General features: G+C 31.2%; 1 protein-coding gene across 6 annotated transcripts in view; it reads right to left on the reverse strand.

Moving 5' to 3' along the window:
* Window positions 1–27,212, reverse strand: part of LOC108908469 (ras-related protein Rab-3) — a 40,589-nt gene that overhangs the window by 2,464 nt on the left and 10,913 nt on the right. For 3 of the 6 annotated variants that reach the window (XM_018712510.2, XM_018712507.1, XM_018712512.1), the window contains exons 2-5: window positions 26,731–26,816; window positions 14,798–15,019; window positions 5,916–6,034; window positions 3,712–3,883 (exon numbers count right to left, since the gene is read on the reverse strand). In XM_018712510.2, coding sequence (XP_018568026.1) covers window positions 3,712–3,883; window positions 5,916–6,034; window positions 14,798–15,019 — 513 coding nt within the window. In that variant the 5' untranslated portion in view covers window positions 26,731–26,816. The remainder of the gene's footprint in view (window positions 1–3,711; window positions 3,884–5,915; window positions 6,035–14,797; window positions 15,020–26,730; window positions 26,817–27,212) is intronic. The other 3 variants (XM_018712511.1, XM_018712508.1, XM_018712509.1) reach the window with 1 other exon arrangement.

Here is a 27,212-nt window from a genome sequence, read left to right on the forward strand (position 1 = left end):
AAATCATCAAAATCGGACCTCTAGAAGCCGAGATATTAAAAATTTTTAAGCGCGTCGCGGTTTTGAACTCGCCGATTCAGTTTCCAGCAGGCCGAAGCGGCCGCGCTCTCTGCTTCCCCCACCACCACCACCCGTACGATTTTCTTGAATTTCTTGCTTGAATAAATAACTTTAAACACGTTTTAAAGTAGGTTGCCAATGAAGAAAAGTATTGCAAACTTAGACCTGGTAAGTACTCGGAATACCAAAGGTATTTTTCGAAAAATTTGCCCGGATGTCCCAATACATTTAGTATAAATGACGGTTAACTTTGATCGGCTATAATTACGTAATTAATTGACCAATCGATCTGTTTTTTTTTAAAAGTAGCGTCTTTCCAATAACTTTTAAAACCTGCTTTAAAATTTGATTTGATTGAATATTCACAAAGTTATTCTAATTGTTTATAAGTACAAAATTCGACCAATGTTTAAACAAGCGCCAGAGCTCTCCTAATTCACGGATTCGAATTTTTCAAAAAACGTTTGAAAGCTTGAGAGCACCTCTATATGTGATTAAATTTTCAAGTATTTAAGGGCCTTGGTTTTTGCCGAAATTTTGAAAATTTGCAATTTTTTTTTTTAAATCTGGATTACAAGTTTATTATGCAAAATCTTTTGAACCGATTTTAATGAAATTTTATGTGATGATTCTACATAACATGAAGTTTTCTTGAGCCAAGTATGAAAGTCCTATACCCAATTTAATAACCCCAAAAAAAATCCCGAAGAAGTAATATTTTTTAATCCCATTTTTGGCTATTTTTTCGATTTTTACAATAATCATGATTCATTCGATTTGTAACTAGTCACATTTTGTAAAACATATAATTACAAAAAATTTTTCCTCTTCCATTTTCGTCTAAAATCAACTCTTGAAAAGATGCATAATTAAATAGGAAGAAAAATATAACATTTTTCGAATTTTTTTAACACATTGTGCCACCAAAAGTTAAGCCCACTTTTTTATGCGCATAGAAAAATGTTCATTTCTACAGATATTTGAAAGTCAAAAAGCCAAAAATCTCCGTGGATATACGATTCACCCAAATATGAACTTTTTGAAACATATACCGTCTGGACTAATATCTTTTTTCGTTCTGGAAGCTTTCATTTTCAGCGTTTCAGAACACACAAAGAAAATACAATGCACTATCTTCCACTATCAAAATCACCTGAAGAAAATTGTACCAAGTGAACCATTTTTTACGTTACATTTTGAAAACTTAAAACCGACAAAACTTTTTAAATTTAAATGGAGTACCCTGTACTTTTTTGGCACTATATAGATATAGAAAGTCAAATTCCTTTTTCACCGATATAGGCATTGCAGGGATTACAATTTCGATTTTCTCAGAATTTGATTTTCTATAATATAGCGCAAAAAAAAACAGTGTTCTATTTGAATTTAAAGATTTGTCGATTTTAAATTTTCTAAATTTAACGTAAAAAATTGGACACTTAGTATAATTTTCTTCAGGTAATTTTGATGGAAGAAAATTTTGATGGAAAGTAGTGCATCTTATGTTCTTTCCGTGTTCCTAATAGCAAGTGAAAGCTTCCAGAACAAAGAAAGATATAAGGAATTTTCGAAACGTTTGCATCTGTCCAAAATGTTATAAAATGTCGATTGTCTCTAAAAAGGTCAGATTAGGTATAGGACAGTTTTTTTTATAGAAAGCGTCCTGCGAAAACCCCATGGCCCAAATTTTCAAAATTCAAATCGAAGTAGGTGGTCTTTGAAATATTCTAATGAGCCGTCACCGTAAGACAGCCTGAATAGTGATGCTGGGTATAATGGATTTTAAATGCCCGGTTATAACGCATTATGTCCATTATTTAATCGAAAACAGATATATTATCAAAAAACAAGGCTTATAAGCAACTAATACCACTTTAGCAATAAATACATATAATTTTCAAATACAGATTTTGATTACAATATAGTGACTAATCTCTGTCGAGTACATCATTTATTAAATGAAACTGGAAATGTACTGGAAACAAATACATACTCTCAATGAATTTATTTTTACATAAAGTGGCGAAATTCCACTACTTGAAAGCCCCATTTTCTCAAAATTAATTTTAGCAGAGAATTTCTGTGAATTAACTAACAGTCTCAAATTTTGTTATATAGGTACCTAATCAGATATTGTTGTCAGTAAATATAAATAGCTTCTTTATAATGGTTTCTTTATATTTTCTCTATTCCAATGAAAATGGGATGTATTTAACCATGAAATTTTTCACTTAAACGAAGACTTTTCACAATATATATGTCAACAACTTTCATAGCAATTATGTATACCTACTATGAAAACAAAAATGCTACTGGCAATATATAAATATTGCTTAAATTTTTTGCTTTCATATACCTGCGTTACAATAAGTATGAGTCTTTCCATACGGAAAAATAAAGCATAACATGTAACTGAATCTGAATCAGAGGAACTGGTTTTTCATAGTACAGGGATAATCCTGTTGTTATTTGTGTAATTACTGCTCAGTTACTTAGTAAATGCGATCTGATTAGGATTAATAACGAGAAATAATCTTATTAGAGGGTCTTTGCCAACAAATTTAGATACGCTCATATTCTATCGCAATTGCGTGAAATAGTTTATTGAAATTTATTTTATTCCTGATATTAACGGGTTTTATTTATTAAAAATTGTATTCTGTGTCAATTTTCTTTAATGCGCTTTTGAGAATAAAATAGCATTTTAGCAGTCAAGTAACCTCTCCGTTTTCTCATCCATCTCAATGCTTGAAAATGAAAAACGACTTTTTCGACAGGAAAAATTTGTCTCTAGTAGACGTATATCAGTGCCAGGCCAATCCAATTTCCGGATTTTCCCTTTATATTATTCTTTATTCCGGAATAAAAATTGTTCCGAGGAAAATTCACCTTCCTAAAGACAAATATACAGTAAAATTTGTATACAAAATCTACTTATTGCATATCTAGTAATTATTATTTTGTAATTTTGTTAAAAGAAGACTTTGTTTTAAACAAATTGATGTTTTATAGTTGAAAGGATGTCAAAACTATTTCTACAATACATTCTGATTTGTACCGCATGAGATATCTCTTATAAATTACTTGAAAACTTTGACAATAAAATTCTATTAACCGAATCCATTAATGTGATTGCCACATCTCATCGTCTTCGTAAAGACAAATGACAGGCTTACTTAAATTTATTATATTTATATTTCACGATCGCAAGTACAATATCCTGATGATAATTATGTCTGTCAGTTGCAGGGAACCAGAGAAATAATTAAGAATATTTGAATGACACAATAATTTAACAAAACGAGAATATAAAATCTGGAAATGTACTGGGGGTAGGGATGTTACGTTAAATTTATGTATTCTAATTGGCTAAGTTATACGCTCTTGATAAAAATTCCACAGCAGTAACAATCCATTATTTGGCAGTAGGCGTAATATCAAGAATGATATGTTTGAATAAAACACGCATACAAAGAGCGCGTTGCAAGTTTTTTTTAATGTATATAATAGTTATCAAACTCATAGAAGACCCCGAAATTTAATTGGCAACACGAAGGAAATAAAGTTACTGTTCCAAACAAAATTACTAATCACGTGGCTTGTAATCATTTATGATCGCTCTGTAATTGTAATTAGTCAGTGAGTACTTACCTTAACGTTAATATTTTCCTTCGCACTAGTTTCAAAGAACTCGACGCCAAGCTGCTCAGCTAATTGCTTTCCTCTCTCGAAGCTAATGACTCTTTCATCTTCCATGTCGCATTTGTTTCCAACTAGAATGACTTGGGCGTTGTCCCACGAATACGTCTTAATTTGAGTTACCCTGAAATTGTAAAATGTAATTACCACTACTCTTCAGCATAGTTACATCTGAGGGATGTTATATAAAGTTGCCAAGGATTTTCTAAAGCTACGGATCCTGTTATGAATTTTTTCTCAATTATTTTTTTTGAATCTTAACGCAGAGTGTTATCTCATGTATGTATGTATGTCGGAGGGTGGTGGAATTGTTTTTCCACCGCGGCACTTAGGCCTTAGAGTGTTATCTTAATCCACGTCATAACTTCAGGACATTATTTCTTTTGAAAAATTTTAAAACATTATTTTTTCTGAAATATCTATTTAATGTCAATTAATATCCTACGAGTAACTAACATGTAGGTACTGCTTTCTGCTGCCGTTTTCTCTGATTTCATATTACATCGGTTTTATAGATATTCATATCTACAAAACTGCATCCTTGTAATGTCACTTAAATTAAGTCATAATATAAGAAAACTAATGACAATTAAATTTAAATATGTTTAAAAGAACTGTTCGACATACAGAGTATAAAAGAATTTCCTATTATTTTCCATCTCTTGCAAGAATTTATATTTAACAAAAAGTAAAGGTGATATCTCATTGCTGCAAATAAATTTTCAACCCTTATATGTAAAAGGTTAAAAAATTTAAAAAAATGGACAGTAAATGAAATTATGAGGATTAATACTCTTATTTCATGAAATATACATTATTAGAGGTGCTCAAACGGTATTTTTTGAATATTAATGTAGGCTCTGCATGGTCTTAAAAATGAATTATGTTCCTTTCAAATATCCCAAGTCAAGCTACAATACATTTTGATGTAAGCTTTTATCCGTTATTGCAAAACTTTCAAGTTTTCAACTGGTTATGTGTATACCAAAGATAAACTCAAATAAAGAGCTCGGCACATTTAGGTCTGGCGATCTAAGTGGTCATTGAACTGAATGAGAAGGACGATGCACCACAAATCACGCCTGACATTCGTTCAGTACCCCTTTTAAAATGTGTAGAAACGCAGGAGGGTTTAATTAATTACGAAATACAACAGGTCCTATTAGCCTATCTCCCAGAGCGCTAATCCAAACATTTAAAGTAAAGTGCCATTGATGTCTGGCTCTAACAAAAGCATGTGGATGAATGCTGTCAAATTGGGATTGTTAACGAGTTTTCTCAAAAACCATCTACAAAATGTAAATCTATGGTCGGTCCGGGGAATTGAGTGTCGGATGTGGTAGGGGTACAGTAGTAGCGGTTCCCTAAGGGTTCTCCAAATAAGAAGGTGGATAATGAACCGCAATTTGCGTAACATTAGTTCCATAGTATTTTCTCCTAGTTCCTTAAAAATTTGCTCATAAATATCCTACTGACAAGTCCAGTCAGTAGGATATTTACCAAATTTTCCACAGATCCGAAATCACATGACGAGTTTCAAGCCTATTACCATTGGGATGTCTATGCACAAAATGCATATCTGCCATTTTTGCATTGGTGTTCAGTATCAATATTTATGTATAAATAAATACAAAACAAGTCATAACAGTTCATAAAAAGAACTTGTCTTATGCAATTTACTTTCCTGTTTCATATGCTATTTAATATTTTTGTGAAAATTTTAATGGCTTCAAGCACTGCTAAATAAAAGATGTCGGTAGCTCTGAATCTCATTTACGAGTATTACGGCCACATTTTTTAATCATGCAAAGCTATCAGGTATTATAATTACCAAATTGATTGAACCATCGCTTTTGGAAGATTAGACAAAAACAAATTTATTACGCTAAAAACCAAACATCTCAGAAATGAAGTGTTTCCAGACATATATTTTTATACTTTCTCTAACACTCTATATGTATGTGACCATTTATTCATATTAAAGAGAGTTGAATGAAATATTTAGAAATTAAGATTTTTATCACATTTTTTAATACATTTTTTTTGTTTGCACAAATTGCAAAATAGCAATTATGATATACCTAGTAAAAATTCTATAAAATGCTATAAACAAATATCTTTAAACAATAGATTTTTATATCTAAAATGTGACTCACCAGTCTTGTACACTATTAAACGATTCCTCATTTGTAATATCATACATTAATATGAATCCCATGGCTCCTCTGTAATAGGCAGTAGTTATGGTCCTATATCGTTCTTGTCCTGCCGTGTCCTGAAAAACACGATTTCACATTTTTAATTAAAAACTAATAGTTGATCTTTTAGTTTTCACTAAAGTGGCAATTACAATATTACTTATATCTATAACGCTAACTTTTACAGATAAATTCAATACTGACTTGGTTAACCTTTTACAAACAAAAGTCAAGTGGAAATTTATAAAATGAAGGAAAATGTGTTTCTTGATTCCAATCAAGGGTAAGTGCGCAATAAAATTTGATTAGTGCGAATATTAAATGCTATAATTTGTCTCTTACTTAAAAGTAATATCTCGTAATTTAAAAATGACATCTGAGGTATCTTGTAAATGGTGGTATATTATACAATTAGGAAAGTTCCTGAAAATGTTATCATATATTCTCAAAAACTCCGCTTATGCTACACACTTCACCATGATATGGACTAAGCATGGTGATCACACCTGAAGCGGATATAATGTAATTAACAACACAAACTGTTTTGAAGCAAGATTATGCTTTTATAAATTAACTCAAACACATTTAAAAGAAATGTTTCAAAACTATGAACTTTTCAATCTTAATACATATTTGAAAATATTTAATAAAATATAAAAAAATTATAGTTTAAACATAAATCAACAAGTACTCAAAATATGTTATATCTCGAAAAATCAACTTCAAATTTAATTAAGATTCTGCATCGTGTTATATACTCGGGTATTATGGTAATTACATTTTTCAACTAGCCTAGATCTTGTAGCTTAGACCACGAAAATGTGTAGGTTTTTGAGGGAAGCAATTTTTTTTTAAATTCACTTCCATTTCATCATTTTTTCGTTCACAGATATTACTTAGCCAATATGACGTTACAATGGTTTCTTCAATCCATAACCTCTTCTATAACATCTTCGTCACTGGCATCATTGTAAATTATTTCATCGCTACTAATGAAATCATGTAATTGTGACCTTTTTCTGTTTTTTTTTTAATAATATTGATTTCCAATAAATATCTTTCATTCATTATAGCTATATCTTTGAACATTTCGTCTTCCCTTTAGGTAGATGCAGTTTGCTGAGTAATTCTTCTTTTAGTTTTTTCCCTTATTTTTACTTGACCTTATCTTTACCGTAAATATGATTAATGACGTAGCTTTGCGTCCATCCGCATTAGCCACTATCAACATTCAGGTATTTCCCTTCCAGAAGATGCTATGGTCCTACAACAGGAAACTCCAATTTTCCGACAATTTTGATTTTAGTGGGGTCTAAATAAAGGTCTAGCTTAAAATCCAAATTTGTTCAGATTATCGTACAGATCCAGAAGGTCCAATTGTTTGTTCAATATAAAATACTCATTGATTATAAAGGAATCTAAGTATATCTTTCGAGCGAGCTCGACAGATTGTGTTTTTTATGTATATTTTTTGTGGAATCCTAAAAATCAATTCTCCCCAGGTTGATTTCATTTGAACTGTGTTCTTAAGCCTGTCTTAAATATAGAATTACGAAGGATTTTAAGTATTTAGCTCCCAATCAGTTTGCTATTACTTTCATGCACTGGGAGTTTCCGCGTTAGGCATTACTCTAAACTCTAAGGCCCGGTACTTTGAGTCTCGGTTAAGTCTTGGTTAAATAATCATATGATTAGACTCTACATATACTTATTTATTTTATATATTATATATAGACTAAGGGATATGATATTTTGTTTGATCTCAACCAGACAATATACCTCTATCAATTTTTTCAAGAGGTTTTTTTAAGTCATGTTTAGGATATTTAGTCACTTTTTGCGATTTCTTTCCCGTCTACCACTTGTAGCTGTAAATACAGTAAAAAATAATAGTGATTCTATTAGTGTCAAGTGTGCTGTATATCTTCCAAACTTTATTTTTGTTGGAGTAACATAAACAAAAAAATACGAACTGCTTTTCTAAAAAATAATAGTATAGATTGTTCCCTGAGCTGCATTTCACAATATTTATAAATTTAAACTCGCCTAAATCCCAGGATTAAAACTGATTTAATAGGTAGCTTTCAATCACGAGTAACTGCTACTCATAAATATGTTGTTCAATTTTCTCAAATTTCTTATGCAGCTTATGAAATTTTTCTATATAGAAACTATCGAATATTGTTTTTTGATTATAATAGGTGGTGCTGGTCAAATTAGGTAGATATGAAGTGTGCTTACTTCAAATCTAGTGTTTTCCCAGACACACTCTTACCCTATCATACCGTATTTTCATCACATAGATATTCTATTAAAGGGGTTTCCGAAATAGTGATGTTCGCTGTTTTATTTTTTTGGTGTATATTTAAATTATTTAAAATCTCTGTAGATATATGTACAGAGAATTTAATTAATTTAGTTTTCCAATTTGTCTAATTTCTCTGTACATATATTTATATCCAACTGATTATTGACCATCGTTGAATACACCTCCAGCCAATAAAATAATTAAAATTAATCATAAATTATAATATAAATAAAAATAATAAAAATAATGCCGCAAATAAATATTTATAGACAATTTCTTTAAACTACCCTAATCTTATCAATAAAATATTAAGGTTCAAGGAATACTTTTTGTAGCTTGCAAGCTTGTTTACGAACGAAATTTTACAAACTAGAAAATATTTTTATTTCTGAACGCCTGTAATTGAAACTGGAATTACGGAACTGGTTTTGCTGGAACTGCTAATAAAAGCTGTGACGTGACAAATCCAATCAAATATGAAATCGGAGTGGCAATTCCGACGTTATTTTTAACTTTTAATTAAGCTAACGATTGCGCGGCTGTATAAGTCCAAATGTAATTTTTACATCTAATAACGAGGTTTCCACAGTCGTCGGTTCGCGTTAATTAATTTTTAATTTTGGTGTTGGAAAATCTACCAATTTATCGCTGCAACACGATAAAAGCAATAAAGTTTATTTCCTGCTATTTGTAGTTTTTCTATTCATTATATTGTATAAAATAACATTAATTTATTTTTTAGATAAAAATAATAATAATAATAATAATAATATCTCTACTCATCATTCTATCTACGAGAATTAGACCATAAGTCTGAGACTTGTGCGGGAGAGGAGGCGGCATATTATTATTAGGCAGGCCGCATTTGCGCCCAGGAACGACTTATGTAGGTAGGCCCTAACCACCATTCAGTGCAGGAGTGAGGGAAACCTGGAAAACCTCATTAATTAAGGGGGTGGTCAAATGCCAACCGGTGTCAATCTCTCACATTGGCCCGGGCAGAAATTTGCACACGATTTAATCATAGAGATATCATCAAGATAACATGAATTCCAGCTATTAAAATAGAATCTTTCGTTAAATTGAAAACCGGTATCAAGTATTAGATAATTAAAATTTTATAATCTCCATAGAGTCGTGATTGGAAATTGATTGCAACATATAACATTTACTATTTACTACTATAAATAGAAGGAATTTATAGTAATAAGAAGAAAATAAAGGTTTATTTATGGCAAATTGTTTCAAAAGCAGCACTCGAGGTGACACATCATATTTGTAGGATCGTCACAATTTGTATATTCAAAGACACAGTTAACCCTTGCAACCATTCACCTTCAATTGAACACCAGAAAGCCAATTTTAAAGCCTCAAAATTTGCTAAAATTTTATATTAATTCGGAGACAACTATATTTTTTGTGGTAAATATAGATTGGTCCGCTTTAGTTTGCTAAATAAAATAGTCATCATCTAATAAATGCGAAAACAACCCTAAACCACATAAAATGCTTCATAAAAGTGTTCTTAAGACAGGCCCTGCAATTTCCGTGGGTTTTGTATTTTTTTAATCAGTTTATATTTTTGACGTTACAAATATGATCCACAATGGGGATGCCCTCAATATGGACAATATGTGTATTATGAAGACTTTAATAACACGTATATTAACAACTCAGTACGTGGATGATGGTGTAGTATTAAAATGCAATAAACAGTAAAAACCCAAAATGACATAGAACCAGATATTGTTCCAGCATTTTTAATTGTGACTGCGTATATGTTTTTTAAACCTTTAGAAGTTATTTCGTATAATATATCCAATCCTTAAAGGCAAAGGTACTAATAATGTCATTCACTGTTATAGCCGTATAAATAAAAAATAATTTTAGTAATGTGTTTCAATATCTTATCTATGACTGTTATATCGATTTTCCTAAGACTGTTGATTTGCTTCAACGTGGAATTCTACTGCATGAACTTAACAAACATGGTGAAGTCCCTTTTATATTCTTATTATTCTGACAGGTACTAATATGTATGCTTCCTAAGAATAGAAAACTGTATTTAAGGATAAACACCTTTCAGGACTGTGTTGATTTCCAGGAAGGTATCAGTAGACTTAGCCTTTGATGTGAATCTAATGGTTACTATTATATAGGTATAAAAAATACAAAACATTATTTTTTCTCGGAAAAAGGTTGACAAATTTTGGTTTGCAATACAGTATAAATAACGTATTTCTTCATAAGCCGAATTTGCTAAAGGATTTAGTTGTTTAATTCGAGAGTAAAAATTTCAGAGTTCATATAAATAGCGGCTGCCATGACTGCCTTCAGAAATTTCAGATATGTGATGATTCTTATTATTCTTCTTAGCAAGAATCTATTCTATTGTTCATCAGATGTTGAAGGGTTGGAAAGGTGGAGTCTTTGAATACTCAAAATATGCAATAAGCCTCACAAAACTTAATAAATTCAGGGTTCTGGCTACTTTTTAGGTTTTAAGGGTGGCTTTTGGCAATGTAAAAAAAAAACTGGAGGGTGATAGCGCATTTAACAGAGTAAAATTGGTTTTTGGAGCCTCCACTTTGTTTTGTGTGTGTCTGTGTTATTTTCGTCAATAATTTCGTTTTTGCTATACACCGGGTTAATTATTTTTTTAGTAGACATATGATGATTTAGAGTCTTCCATATTACTAGCACAATATTCCTGGGCTTTAATTTTTGACATTTAAATAATAGTTACATAAATTATATGATACAATTCTAAAACTATTCGAATATACAAATGATCAATATATCTGTTGTCGACTGTAGAAAAATATATTAATCTTCAATTTATTGAGGAAAAAGTATTGTTATACAGGGTGTATTTAAATGGAGGGGCACAAAATGATACCAGAGATTTCTTCGGTGAAAATAAGTCGATTTAACTTAACATACCTATATCCTAAGTCGCATAATAAATAAGATACAGGGTGTCAAAGTGAAGAAGAAAAAATGGCTTTTCCTTAATAATTTCTATAATTTTAGTCAGAAATGTTTCAAATTTTCAACGAGAGGTTTTTTAATGATGGGAAAAATAATATATTAATGATTTTTGAGTGTCTAGTACGAGGTGCCCTCTGCAGGCAACGTTTTGCATTGGATATATAGTAACTTTTTTGCCAACCCCCGTATACCGCTTTTAGTAACAAAATATGAAATATTGGACTTTTTTTAACAAAAAAGATATACTTATTGAAAATGGTTAAAGCCAACCGTTCAGAAGATATTTTTAATTTCATAAATTAGTGTTACGGATTTATATCTCCACGAATACCAAAGTATAAACAACACTTTTGTTAATAAATTCAGAACGCATTGCCTCACAATAATTATTAGTTGTGGATCTATTTTAAAATTCAACCAAAAGGGCGCGCAGGAATCAACTGAGACAACATTATTTTTCCTGTTTTAAATTTACTTTACTATTTTTGCCTACTATTTGCATGTGTGAATACATTTATTGCATAATTTCTATTTAATTGTTTTTTTCGGTGTCTTTATTAAAAAACACATTTTCTTGTGCATGTGAAATTATTTAAACTCTGCATTAAAGAAATCTCATGTGAAATAACAGTTCAGGTGATAAAATATTGCAAAATACTTACCTATTTATTGTTAATTTAATAATAACTATTAGAAAAAAGAGCAAAACAACTAAAACCAAGAGTCACTTAACAGTCAATAGATAATTTAAGAGAAATAATTGGCTGACAATAAAAATAACAAGATTTTTTAAAGGATATTTTTGAAGTAATTTCCATTTTCCTGTAAGCATAGTCTAATTCTACGATTAAAATTACGACGAACTCTTGAAACAATATGTATGTTATTCTTTACTTCCTCAGCTGCTGCAAAAATTCTTTGACGAAGCGTCTCCACACTATCAATAGGGTTGGAATAAACAATATTTTTTTATTGACCTCATAAAAATAGTCCATGGGTATGAGATCCGGTGATCGCGCAGGCCATTTGACTGGTGCATCGTTCCCTCGAAGTATCCATCTCCCAGGAAAATTTAAATTTAACCATTGTCTAACAGCTAATGTACCATGCGCAGGAGCTCCGTCATGTGCGTCTCACATGTGTTCAAGGATAGCTAGTGGCACGTCTTCAAGCAATATTGGGAGTTGCTCGTTTAAAAATCTCAAATATTCCGCTTCGCCGAGACGCCGAGGAAGAATAAACGGACCAATAAGATAATCTTCTACGATTCCTACATTTAAACTAAAATTATGTTGAAATTTCCATGTACAAACTTGGTGAGGATTTTCGTCATGAGTGATTATTGTGATGGTTCACTAAACCATGTCTTTGAAATGACGCTTCATCACCAAACAAAATACTGGATAAAGTATTTCTGTTTCCCTTGAAATGTTCATATACCATTAACAAAAATCTATCCTGTTAGGTAAATCCGCAGCAGTCAATTCCTGCACAGGTTGTAGATGGTAGGGGTATAAAAGATTATCATTTGCAATTTTCCAAATCGTAGTATGTGAAACGTTATAGTGTGTCGCCAATTTTCTGGTACTAGTTTCAGAATTCTGATCTTGTAAATTACCAAGGACAACTTCTTCAAGTTCTACATTACGAATAAGACGTCTTCTGCCAGTATCTTCAGGACAAGGTTGAATGTGCCCGTTTCCTCGAAGTCTTCTATCTACCGCCGCAAAAGTTTTTCTAGCAGGAACACTACGATTGGGATATTTGGTTATCTGGAATGATAAAGTCATATAGCAGCAGCACAGTGCTTGTAACATTTAAAAAATACTTGCAACATATCGACATACTCGTCATTAGTATACATAATTTGTTATTTTACTCAATTCCAAAACTATTTAATCTCTAGGATGCAGGTAAATAGTGACTAAAATCAATTAACACTTTAAACTAATAATTTATTGAGTAACTCGAACCTTGGTATTCGTGGAGGTATAAATCCGTAACACTAATTTATGAAATTAAAAATATCTCCTCAACGGTTGGCTTTAGCCATTTTCAATAAGTATACCTTTTTTGTTCAAAAATGTCCAATATTTCATATTTCGTTACTAAAAGCTGTATACGGGGGTTGGTGGCAAAAAAGTTACTACGTATTTAATGCATAATGTTGTCTGTAGAGGGCGCCTCGTACTCGACACTCAAAAATCATTATTATATTATTTTCCCATCATTAAAAAATCTTTCTGTTGAAAATTTGAAATATTTATGACTAAAATTATAGAAATTATTAAGGAAAAACCATTTTTTATTTTTCACTTTGACACCCTGTATCTTTTTTTATTATGCGACTTGGGATATAGGTATGTTAGGTTAAATCGACTTATTTTCACCCAAGGAATCTCTGGAATCATTTGTGCCCCTCCATTTAAATACACCCTGTATACTGTCCCCTCCTCTATCTCTGCTTTATATTTCTGCTGACAGTTCAAAATTCCCATCTATTGTTAACCAGACCACACATTTTTTTAAGGATATTGTGGTAAATTCCATTATACTACAGGGTAATTCACAACGATTAGGAAACTGTTTGTTTAAAAATTCCTGAAATCCATACTGAAATGCGAAGGCGCACCATCATGCATAAATCACATTCGTAGGTAAAGGCAAATCTTCTAGTAGTGCAGGATTTTGTAAGAAATTCAAATAATTGGTGCCGTTTGAGCGGTTTGGTAAAATAACTGGATCAACCAAATATCGCCCAACAATACCTGCTAACACATTAATTCTAAAGTCTCTTTGCTAATGATAGGTTACTGTAGCATGTGGATTTTGATCCGAATATTCATTACTGTTGTGCTTATTTATAATCCCTCTCTGTGTAAAGCCAGCCTCATCCGTGAAAAGAATGACCCTGTAGAAAGCAATGTTCTGATTTAGGATGAAATTACAAAACATCATCCTTGGTTCGAGGTCTTGAACTTTGTGAAAATGATATGGATGCAGCAGATTACGTCATATAATTTGATGGACCGTGGTACGAGAAAAAAAATCAAATGAAAAATCAACTTATTTTGGTATCCTCTAAACGCACCTGTTCTATGTCCATTGAGTTGTGAATCACCCTGTATTTAAACGAGTGAGTGGCTAACTAAGTACGGTATTACATTATTACACGAATAGTGGAAAAGTATATGAGACCTGAAAAAACTGATAGTCAAATACTGCGTTGAGTTAGTTACTTTGCACAAACTAATTTGTTTTAATAGAAATTTCATCATGATTATCATTATTTCTACCATTTATGAAATTGACCTAATTATGCTTTCTGTTACGCCTACACTTTTAAATAAGAAACAACATTATTCACTGTCAATATGCTTGTTAGAGACTAGTAATACACCCACCAATACACCCACCAACAAAAAACTTCCCTTAGAATCCTGTCGTTCTGTTTTCCTAAGTTGAAAACTGATTGGTAGATATCCACCCCCTCTTTCTCGTTCGAATTCATTGGTAGACATCTAAAAGGAAAAAAACTCACCCATATTTGTAGTTTGACCCTTTTGTCGTGTCGAAAAACAGTTTTGACTTTGAAGTCTATTCCGACGGTGCTCACAAAGGCAGACGTGAAGCTATCATCGGCGTATCGGAATAAAAAGGACGTTTTCCCCACTGAGCTGTTGCCTATTATGAGTAGTTTGAACATGTAATCGAAGTTCTGGTCGGCGGCATCCTTCTGCCATTTTGGATCTGCGCCAGCCATCTGAAAGGATCGATGGAAATATTAATGAATTATTCGGTTTGCTCTTAAAGAACGGGCCTTTCAATGAATTTTATTAATAATAAAAAAAACTCTGAACGTATAAATTCATTTAGGACTCCTACTAGGAATTTGACATTTTAGAAGTAGAATGAATGTTTATTAAAAAAATGTATAAAATTGAAATAAACAATTTCATTTATACAGGGTGTTTCTGAACTAAGTGCGTTTCATGAAAAGGGTGCTAGAGGGCACGAAATTGAGCAACTTTTATTAACCAAATGATGATCTAAATGCTTCTGTTTTCGAGAAAATTAATTAAGAAAATTAACCATAAATGTAAATCGACCCTGTGCATCTTGTGCACGTGTGTTGTGTGTTGTAGTATTATTTAGGCGGCGTATAAAACTAACAGTACCGTGTGGCGTATACTACTAGAACAATTATTACACCCTTGTGAACTACAAAGGGTTCAACATTAAATAACAATGATATGCAGCCCCGTGTGGAATTTTGCCAGTAGTTTCGACATCAAATAGCACAAGATCCGGATTTTACAAGCAAGGTGCTTTTTACAGACGAATGTTGTTTTACCAGAGACGGCATACTAATTTCACAACATTCACTACTGGTGTGATGTAAATCCTCATATTGTACAAATATCTCGATTCCAGCAGCGGCTTTCAATGAATGTGGTGATTTTGGTGACAGAACTTTAACCGTCGTTTGGAAGCATATTTATTAGCACATGGAAACAACTTTTAACAATTTTTGTAGAGTATATCGTCTATTGCTAATCCGTTTATTCATTTAAATTTTTAAACGAGATTTAAATAAATTTCAGTATTTTCGAACACAACATTTAAACCGTCAAAACTGCCATCAGCGCTTCCGCACCAGGGACCGGACAGACGGCTTTAAATTTCTTTAAATCTTCATGTTAATTTTTTTTCAATTTAAAACGTAATGTTTTAGACTATCAATTGCTTAATAAGTGCCCTCTATCATCCTTTTCAAGAACCCAATTATTTCCGAAACACCCTGTATATCGTTTATAAATTAAAACATACAATTCAGTTCTTTAATTAATTTAATTACCACTGTCACATGTGTTATAGGCATTATGCTATTATATCTGTACAAACCTTCATTTAAAAACAACAAAGTTATAAATGTTTCAAATACTTTTGTAGACAATAGTTATTTTAAAAATGTTTTTTAAAATATTGCGAATATATATTCTGTGATAAGTACGGCATAAATATAATGGCGTTACACTGGTTCAGTGCAATGACTAACTAAAACTCATTTTCGCCAATAGCAGAGCGATTTTGGCGAAAAATAATTTTTTTTTTTTTTTGATGTACGAAATTTTGAATCCCCAAAGAATAAAATACATTTTCATCAAAATTAAAAAAATTATTACAATAACATTATTGATCACTGTATTTCACAGAAAACATATAATCTTGTAATAATATTTGAAACTTTTCTTGTTTCTAAATCTTACTTAATAAGTGAATATTTCATTTTGACATACAGTGGGATGTTTCATCCCCTTTGTTTTGAATCGATTTCTGTTTTTTGACTAGTATATAGTTTTTACTAAAAATGAAAAGACCATTATTTTTTAATTAAGTTATCAATATGTGGAGTACAAACAAAGTTTAGGTTATATTTGTATCACCAGTAACTAACTAGAAACTACCCTGTAACTAGCGCCCTATATTTATTTATTTATTATTTATTTATTTATTTATTTATTTTTGTATTTATTTATTTATTTATTTATTTAGAAATTACAATATCCAACGGGACAAAGTCCCAATTATAGGATAAGGTAAAACAGAAAACCTTAACTAAATTTTAAAAGAAAAAGACAAACTAACATTAAATATAAAAATATAAATACTACATAACATAGAGCAATCAAAATATAAAATCCAGACAAAGAACTTAAGGATAAACAATAACAGACAAATAAAACAAATAAGCTAACTAACATATACAAGATAAGGATTACATTTACTAGACAAACATTTTTTTTATGTCATTCATACAATGAAAAAATATATCAAGTTGATCCTCATACTTCTGGTAATTGGAAATCATTTGATATAGGGTAGATGCTATTAGTAAATTGGTACGAGGTGTAGTTAATTGTAAAACGGAGTGAAATCTAGTATTAAATCTAGGAATATGATATAAAATCCTTGAGACTAACGAGTCTGCATTTAACGTGTTATTTATGATTTTAAAAAGGAATATAATTGAAAAATTAATTCGCCTACGACAGAGACTATTAAAATTAAAACAAGAAAGCAATAAATTTTGAGGTGTACCACGAGGAGAATAAAATCCATGACTAATAAAATGAATAGTCTTTAAAAATCTCCGTTGTACTTTCTCTAATTGAATATTATAAATATTATCTTATCTATCGATAAGCTCAAATTTTTTCTCATACTGAAGAAACCAAATATTGTCGAAATTTACCTATTACAAAACTATGACACCTTCTGGAGTTGTGAAGATACATAGAACTTACATGGAGATGAAACCTGAGAAGTTACTCATTAAATTAAGTCACATTCTTAATGAAACATGAAAGAAGTGTCCCACCGTGTATATTTCGATTCAGCTCTACCTTATTTGTCACTACATATTTGTTCAGAACATATTTCAGAGTTTAACCTGACGACAAAGCTTACGATACATATCGATTTTACTTCACAAGTGTTCCTTCGACCAATAGGGTCATAAATTTATTAAAAGTTAATACGGGTTTTTATCTTCTATAATGATTTGCGGGTCGATAACTGTTCCCTACACTTCATAACACTTCAGAAAAGAAGTCTATTGTACCACAGACGCTATTATAAAATCCTCAACATAAAGCCCCTCGAATTTCTTATAAATAAGGACTTTATACTGCGTAAGTAGAATATGAAATATTGCTTCTAAAAGAAATTTATAGGGCAACTCAAGCTACTACTAATACTATTAATTTATTAATTCTGATTCAGCCATTTCGTCTTTTACCGGAATTTATGATAATGGATAAGTTTAGAAATAGAAACGCTTTTTTCGTTTCTATGGATGTATATGTAAAATTTGTATTAATATTTTTTAAGAATCACGTAAGCAAGTAATTCCCCAGAGTTCATACTTGGGCCCGCTTCTCTTTCTCCTATTCATAAATGACTTTGACAGTGGATATGCTAAATTATAAGAGGCTTTCGTAAGCTGACGATGCATACTTGCATCTCTTCACTCAGGCCAGAACAAAATTATAGTTTGGTTTGCCTACATTAACAACAAACTGAACCTAAATTTGAATATGTACAAAGTAATTACTTATTCGCGAAAATATAATTCTGTCCATGTGGTCGTCATATAAATACGCAAACATTCAATCGACACAGATCTACTAAGGATTAGAGTTTTTTACAGTACTTTAAGATTTTCATATAGATTATAGATTATATTTTCAAGACAGCTTCGAAGGTGTCGCGCCCATAAAACTGACCTCATGTTAAAAACCCCTGTATATAATATGTGAGATATAAATACCTATGTGTATTTTTGTTGTGTGGTGGTTCTTTTGCTGTTTCTATGTTTGGACAAATTCGGCACAAAGAAAATAACCGATTCCTTTTTAAAACTGAATCTGTAAGTAATGACAAGAGAAGATATGCAAAAAAATGAAACAGAACAACACAGGAAAAATATAAAAGCCATGGTGAAAAATACAAGAAAATATAATATAGAAAAATCTGAAATTTAAAGATAGAAAATTATTTAAAGGTGGAAACATGAAATGTACTTTTGAACAAGGAGAGCTAAATAATCTGATAAATCAAATAAAACAACAATTTTGATCTGGTAGAGGTTCACGAAACAAAACAGAAAGGAAGAGATATTTTAAAAATCAAAGGGTATATTTTTTTCAACAGTGGAAATGAGAGGAGAATGCTGAGGGTCGGTTTTTACTAGTAATAAATACGATATGATAATAGTCTTATTAATCTTTAGCAATCATTCAAAAATAAATTAAAATGATAAGTTGTTAATTGACTTTGCCTAAGAAAAAAATGTGATTATAAAATGGAATGGAAAAGAATGAGTCCTTTCAGACAGGAAGTCAGTTAACCATATCGACATGTGCCCAATTAAAAGGATGAAGAAAAAATGTTTACAAATAAGACGCAAATTTAGACTATTTTATAGTTGAAATTAATGTGAAACAGTTAATATCGCGAATAAAATATCAATGACAAAAAAATTTAACAGAATGGAATTTTGCAGGCTTTATAAAGAAGAAAAACAAAGAAATGCAGAATAATAATATATGAATCTAAAAAATAGAAAAGACTATGAAGATCTTGTACAAAATGTTAAAAGAGGGAGAGAATAGTAAAAACTTAGAGCATATATAGTGAGAAATTATTAGACAAAGAATGTGAACAAGAATTGAAGAAAATGAGAAAATTATGATTAGAAAGCAATGACGACAAACAAAATTACGATAAGAGAGAAAAAAAGTATAATGAAAGATTAATAACACAGAAGGAAACTATAAAAATCAGGAAATAAAATATCTGTATAGCAGAGTAAAACGAGAACAGAAAGACTATCAATCAAGCACATCAATATTTCAAAAATGATAAAGGAGAACTCATAGGAGATGGAGTTAATCTTAAAACTGTGAAAAGAGTATTTTAATAAATACTGAAATAACCCAAAAATGAAAGAGAAGAAGTAAAATACAGAATACTAGGTGGTTTAGGAGGGACGATAAACCTAAAAAAAGAATTCGATTAAAGATGAGATTATCCCAGAATTGATTAAGTATTGTGGTGAACAACTAATAAGATAAATACATAATATACTGGAAATTCCACTAAAATGATAAAAGCAACCAATTTTATAAAAAAAAAATATAGGAAGGACTTCTAAAATTGTAAAGCGATAACTCTTCTAATGTTACATACAATATTCTGGTACCCCATATCATGAACAGGCAGTCTTAGAGGATAGAAAACGAAATAGGAGAATACTAATGTGGATTTAGAAGATAAAATACTTGATAGAGTACATAGTCTGAGAGCTATGAACAAAAGGAAACAACTCTTATTATTACCATTATTATCATTATTGTTACTATTTTCTTTCACAGCTTTCATTGGTGTATCCTCCCTATGGATGTGGCCAAAACCAAGTCCATCAGAAGTTCATTTGTGGTTTAAAATAGGTCGTGTTATATTACATGTATAAAAGAATTACTTCTTTTTGCGAATGGTATGAATATTCTGATCTAAATGGATTTGTGCAAGATGTTTATTGAATGAATACGGTGTGATACAGATACAGATAAACAGAATGACGTGCACTCGTATTTTGTTTCCAAATTCTTTCTATTTCTATTGCCAGTACTTGATATTTTTCTTCCTTTTCTGAGTATTTTTTTATTATATTTTGGTCAGACGGTATTATTATTTTTTTGTGTTTAACGTGATACATTATTTATACTTTAAAACTAAAGTAACATTTTAATAATTCTATTGCAACAATATAACTTATCACAGCATTTAAAATTATTTAACGGATGTGGGGATTTAACCGCAAATTAACCAGAGAAATGGGTTAATTCTTGAAATTTTCTAATAAAATGTGTAATCCAATATTATACAATGCATGTCTTTATACTACTGTCAAATTTACTATAAATGTATTCATATTAAACTTTTCTGGGTCAAAAAATTATCATTTTAATTTTTAGTAAAATAAAGTAATACCATGAATTATTTGTCTAAGAATACAGAAGATAACAAGAAATTTTGACGATTGCCAATTTCTATTTGTCGAAAACGAAATATGACAGACAGATTTGTTGTATAGCTTGAGAAAATTTACTTTAGCTCTGCCCGTGGCATACACTTGCACAGTAGCAAGTCCAGGCGTCTCTACAGAGAAGCGCACTTTCTGTCTCAACTAGATGTATGTACGCAAAGTGTACGTGAGTTATAATTAAAGTATTCTGTCTTCGCCACTGTTACAGTGGTTAAAAAATATCCACTGCGCATTTCGTGGCCGAGCTGAGTTTGGTCAAGCTGTCAATAGTTTCAGCAAAAAACTTTTTTGTACTTCAAAACTAATATAAGGTACAAAAGGATATTGTGAAAAATAGTTATTATTGAATGCATTATATTTTTAGTATGATTTACTTTTGATGTGAAGCTCCCTTACTATACAGGGTGTCCTGAAATTAATGCAACAAAAATTTGGTCACAGATTCTTAAGACAGATTTAGGGGACCCGTATATTTTATTTTTACCAAGTGGACCCCTCTTTCGGAGTTACAGCCCCCTGAAGTCCGCCCCTAAGATTAATCTTTTTTTTATATCTCAGAACCCTGTTGTACGAGAATCGCTAAATTTTGTATACAGGGGTTTTATGACATGTGGAATCTGATGGTGCTACGTTTTTTGGCGGGGAACCCCCTTAAGACAATTTTTCGTGGGCCGCCTTGTCTTTGGAGCCAAAAAAAAATTGATCGCATATTTAATTTTTTTTTTTTAATTATTAGTCCACTAGAAAGCCATTAAATTTAGAAACTTTTTTCGTAAAACGCAATGTTTTCGAGAAAAATGGCAAAATGTGATCGAATGCATATCGTGATTCGCCATTTTCCTCAAAAACATTGCGTTTTACGAAAAAAATATCAAGAGACAAAAAAGTTTCTAAATTCAATGGCTTTCTAGCTAACTAATAATTAAAAAAAAACAAATTTGCAACCAAATTTTTCTGGTTCCAAAGACAAGGGGGCCCACGAAAAAGTGTCTTAAGGGGATTTCTTGCCAAAAAGCGTAGCACTGTGAGATTCTGCATGTCATAAAACTCCTGTGTACTAAATTTAGTGATTTTCGTGCAACATGGTTTTGAGATATAAAAAAGACTTCTTAGGGGCAGATTGCAGGGGGCGGTAGCTTCGAAAGAGGGGGCCAGTTGCCAGAAAGAAAAAATACGTGTCCTCTAAATTTGTCTTAAGAATCTATGACCAAATTTTGTTGCATGCATTTCGGGACACCCTGTACTTCCTGAATTAACTTTTTTGATGTTAAAGGCAGAGAAAAAATATATTGATCGATATATTTATAGTTCGTTATCTAAAAAATTGATAAATTATTCTGATGCAAAAAGCAAACGTCAGGCGTTACCTATGACGAATTACGTAATGGAAAACTAAAATATTTACAGCCAGATGACAGTTTCCTGTAAAAGATAAATCGGTATAGATTATTTATTTAGCCGATATCACCATCCTTTAGGATATTTATAATTCAGAAATTGTTTTAGTTTCTTTCAAGATTACGATACATTATTATATTAAGTAGAAATTGTTATATGAAAGTAATGTTCGTTACATTTTTTAAACAAAGGTACTTAACTACAATTTTCCCCTTACTAATTGATCAACTCTATTCTATTCGGAAACACCCATATAAGCACGATAACATACACCTGTATCTATATCCGAGTAAATAACAACTAATCCTCATATTTAATATAGTAATGGACTAATGGTAATTGTGATAATGATTACTAAGTGTACTTGTGTATCTAAAACAAATCTCAATATCAGTCACACGTTATTTTAGATGAGAATTCAGGGTTAGAAAGTGTTATACCAGACCTGTTAAATAACCGAACTTTTTGAATTACGCTCTAATGGAGATATTTAGTGATATGTGGTTGGAAGCTTTGTGTTGTGCATAACCTCTCTTGGATGGTTGATATCTCATTTAGTTTTCGTGATATTGTTATTTCAGTACAACATGTATAAGAGTGAGTGAGTTGAAATGTGAGATTTGCTGAAACAATGATACAACGTAAGATTTTGCGTGAAACTGGAAAAAAGTTCCACGGAATCGTTTCACCATTTGAAACAAGCTTGCGTAGATGATGCTTTGTGTAGTACGCAATGTTACGAATGGTTTACACATTTCAGGTCGCCAGTCAATTGAGGATGATTCTCGACCAGGAAAGCTTTCAAATTCAACTGATACATCAAAATTTGTTCCTAGATTGATGATCGAACAACTGAAAGAAAATCGTTCGAAGACGTTTGTCGGCAACACCTGGAACAATCCAATGACTGAAAAATTCATTCGAAGGATCATAACGTGAGACTGAGTTAACGGCTACGACAGTGAGACAAAAGTTCAATCATCACAGTGGATTAGCAATGAATCTGCACGCCCCAAGAAAGCGCGTCAGTCTCGATCAACTCGGTCAAACTGATGCTTACTATTTTTTTCGACTTTAATGGAATTGTAAATTTTGAATTCTTGCCTCAAGGTGAAACAGAGAACTTGCGTGTACTATCAAGGCGTTTCACAATGGTTACCTGAAAAAATTCGCAAAAAGAGACCAGAGTTGTAACGAGGTTCCTGCACTATGACAATGCGACCGCACACTTAGCTTTGTCAATTCCTTAGTTATGTGTCAAAAATCATATTACTGTCCTCCCTCACCCTCCTTAGTTGCCAGACCTGGTTCCTGGCGATTTTTTCTTATTTTCGAAATTAAAATTACTGCTTCGCGAAATGGAAACACTACTGGGAAAAGTATGTAAATAGTGAGGAGGAGTACTGTGAAAGAGACAAGACTAATAAAGTTCGGCTATTTTCTGGACAGATCTCGTAGGTAGACAATTAATGACACGTTTTTAGTTTATGTTTCAAGATAAAATGCAATTATTAAATCAGAAATATGAAACTTTGTTTACGAGCTGCTCTTATAACTTAAGGAAATTCGGGGTATTTTGTATATAAATCCAGTATATTCCATATACCGGAAATAACCTGAATACTTAAATTTTTACAAAAATTGTTAACTTAAATAATTATACATCTCTAGCAGATGCTTTCAAGTATTAAATTTCTATTGAATTTCATCGAGTAGGTTCATTATACTATTTGTTCCTAAAGCACAGCATGTACAAAATTAATACGCTCACACATTCCATTTAAATTAGCAGCATAGCCATTATTTTAATTATTTTGCATTCCTTTCCCCTACTATTATTTTTATATCAATTTCAAAACGATATAAGTTGACAATCGATAAATAAGTAAATAAACTACAATATTTTTCACGAATACAGTTTTCAAATAAATATGTTATTGAAATTTATTCCTTTCGTATCAAGTTGGATAGAACGAAATATTTTGCTCCATTCAAAATTAAAAGAAACTTATATTTTAAACTAATTGAATTGTGGAAGACAACTACTCTGTGGACTACATATCCCTTCTAGCACTCAATTACAGACCCAATATCTAGTAAATAGGTAAGTTCATTCATCATGAGAATTACCAGTTTCGAATTTATTAGTTCTCACCAGTATGCCATAGCTAAAACGACAAGATATGACGTATACTTTATAGAATATATGTATGTCACCCACAAGCTTCTAGTATTTATGGCTTCTATATCAATTAAAGGACTAAAGAAGTATATTATTCCACATACCGCAAACTTTTTTTTGTAGCCATTCTTGAAAGTGATTCTCCTTTAGCAATAATTAAAGTACAATGGTGCAAAAGAAGAGAACTCTTTTTTCACTTTTTATGAATATTTAAAACTGGCAAAAGTTTTCTATTTTGTTCATCCAATTTTGTCACTTCTGAAGTATCTTAGGTAATCTTAAATCTTGTTTTAGATCAAAGTTGATAAAGTATGTTCTTTTCATAATTTGTCCGTAAAGTAACCAAAAGCTTGGCTAAGCAAGCAGCTATCGGCAGAGCTTTTTCATCAAAAAATATCCTTTGATTCTAATGTGTTGTCTACTAATATAGGGCTGATATTTGTTCAGTTATTCAAAAACCATTGATGGTTCAGATTTCAAATTGGAACAGTATAGTTCTCTCGTAGCTGCTACCTACATATAAAATTTGATCTTAAACTAATCAGTGGCGTCGATGTCAGAAACGTTTTGAGAGGATTTAACTGTAAAGGAAGTTATTTGATTGCACACTATTACAAAAATTATACAAATGATTCTTTTCAATCCGGATATGGCTAAACCAAATAACATTTTTGAGACTCTTGACTTTTTAAATGCTTCATATAAGCCTATAAAAGAATATTCAATTACCTTTCTCTATATATCTTCAATGTTTCTTTAAATCTTTAAAGCATTACAAAGCCCTTAGAAGCAGTTTTAGAAATACTTTTCCTCTTTACTTTCTTTCAAAAGGAATCAACATTACTGTTATACCCTGTAGAGAAAACTGAAAATTGTAACTTAATATTCAGTGCTGAATGAAGAAAAAGTCTTTAACTTGATGATAAGTACCATATAAAAATGAATACTGTGAAATATGTCAGGGTTCTTTCATAAAATTTTCCACAATGACAAATCGTTTTAGATGAAAAGCCAACAAAAACGAAGGCAAATCCCGTCGCCTGTTCGTCGCGATAGCTTTAGCTTGAATGGTTCAAATGCCAAAAGAGGGTAAATTTTTTATTGGTTACAAGTTTTATAATAAAAACATTCGCCGACTATCTTTATAAATTATATTTTCTAAATAATATTTATGAGCTGTGAAAATTTTAAAATACAGTTAATTTATTTCGAAACTAAATCATATATTAATTATTATAAGTATGAAATATTTAGATATTGACGATAAAGTGTAGACAAATATTATAAGAAAATATGTCAATTATTACATTTGTTATGGAAAACAGTTTATTTATTGACAATTTCTCAAAATAATAATATAACCGTATATTCAACAGTATACAAATATTCCTAAAGGCAGTCATTAGATATCAGGAATTATTTAGTAATATTGCTATAAGAACACTTATGGGAAAATATTGTTTCATATTGTTCGACATAGTTTCCTTGCTTTTTAGTCCAGTTCTCCACAAAGTTGTAAAAGTTTTTGGCATGTTAATTGAACTTTTCACTGTCTCTATTACTGTTTCCACAAGTAGACTTTCAATTTTAAACGTTATTAAAAAAAACAGATAAAATTCTTTTGGATACATCACTAATAATCAGCAAGTAAACAACAGTTCAATAGCTGAAATCACTTTACATTTTGTTTTCCTGCTGAAAATACAAAATTTTTTTTCGACATTGAAAATAGGTATTGTGATTTTTATGACAGTCGATATAGTGACAAGAGGACAAACTATAGAGCATGCGATATCATCAAAGCTCACACAACAACGCTCGCTACTATGCTGCTGCTCGTGAACAACATATGTTACACGTTCTAAAATTTTAGATATTTTAATATCCGCCACACTATCCGAACTTGGCTCTATCAGATTTCATTTGTTTGTACCTTTCAAAGAACATTAACAGAGCCAGAAGTTCATAAAAGGCAATTGAGGTAGTGCAAAGTTGTTTGAAAGCTCTTTTTTTATTAAGAATGTCCAGAAGCTTATGAACACATAAGCAAATTGTGTTTTAGATAAGGAGGAAATACCAGAATTGAAACGATAAGCAAAAAAAATCAATAAGCATTCTTACAACAATGGTATTAAACAACCCTTTCTTATTTAATAATTTTTCTTGGCGGAAACCCTTAATAGTTCATTGATGCCCACAATTATGAAATGCTATATGGAAATAAATAGGAAATTTGTAAATTAGTAAGGAAAAGCAAGAAGTATTATGAAAATAAACTTACATGATCGGAAATATAACCTAAGGGAATTTCAACCCAAGATAACAGCCTGTGGGAACGCCGTTTTCTGAGTTCAAAAGCGTGATCACCTGTCAATGAATATTCATAAATCAAAATAGAGTAGACATTGCGTATTTTTAGGAACTAAAATTGATCATAGCAATTAGCAAGATTACTTTTAAAGTGGCGCATCCTATCAGTCAAGTCTTTTTTACTTGACACAAGTGTTATTTTATAATAATCACCCTTCTGAGAGACCTTCAATGACAAATATTCCAAGTAACATTTATTTACCTCAATACAGATTATGTCAAGCAGATGTTATATGTAACCTGTTATATGTAACAAAATTTTCTTTTAAAATAACAAAGATAAGACATTAAAAGTCAAAGGTATCACGGGTGTTATAGGCTAATATCGTCTTAGGTGGGGTATGTACATCCTTCGGACAAAAGACACTCGAAAAGTACGCTATCTACATCCAT

This window comes from Anoplophora glabripennis, unplaced genomic scaffold (genome assembly GCF_000390285.2).
Source record: "Anoplophora glabripennis isolate ALB-LARVAE unplaced genomic scaffold, Agla_2.0 scaffold240, whole genome shotgun sequence".
NCBI classification, from domain to species: domain Eukaryota; kingdom Metazoa; phylum Arthropoda; class Insecta; order Coleoptera; family Cerambycidae; genus Anoplophora; species Anoplophora glabripennis.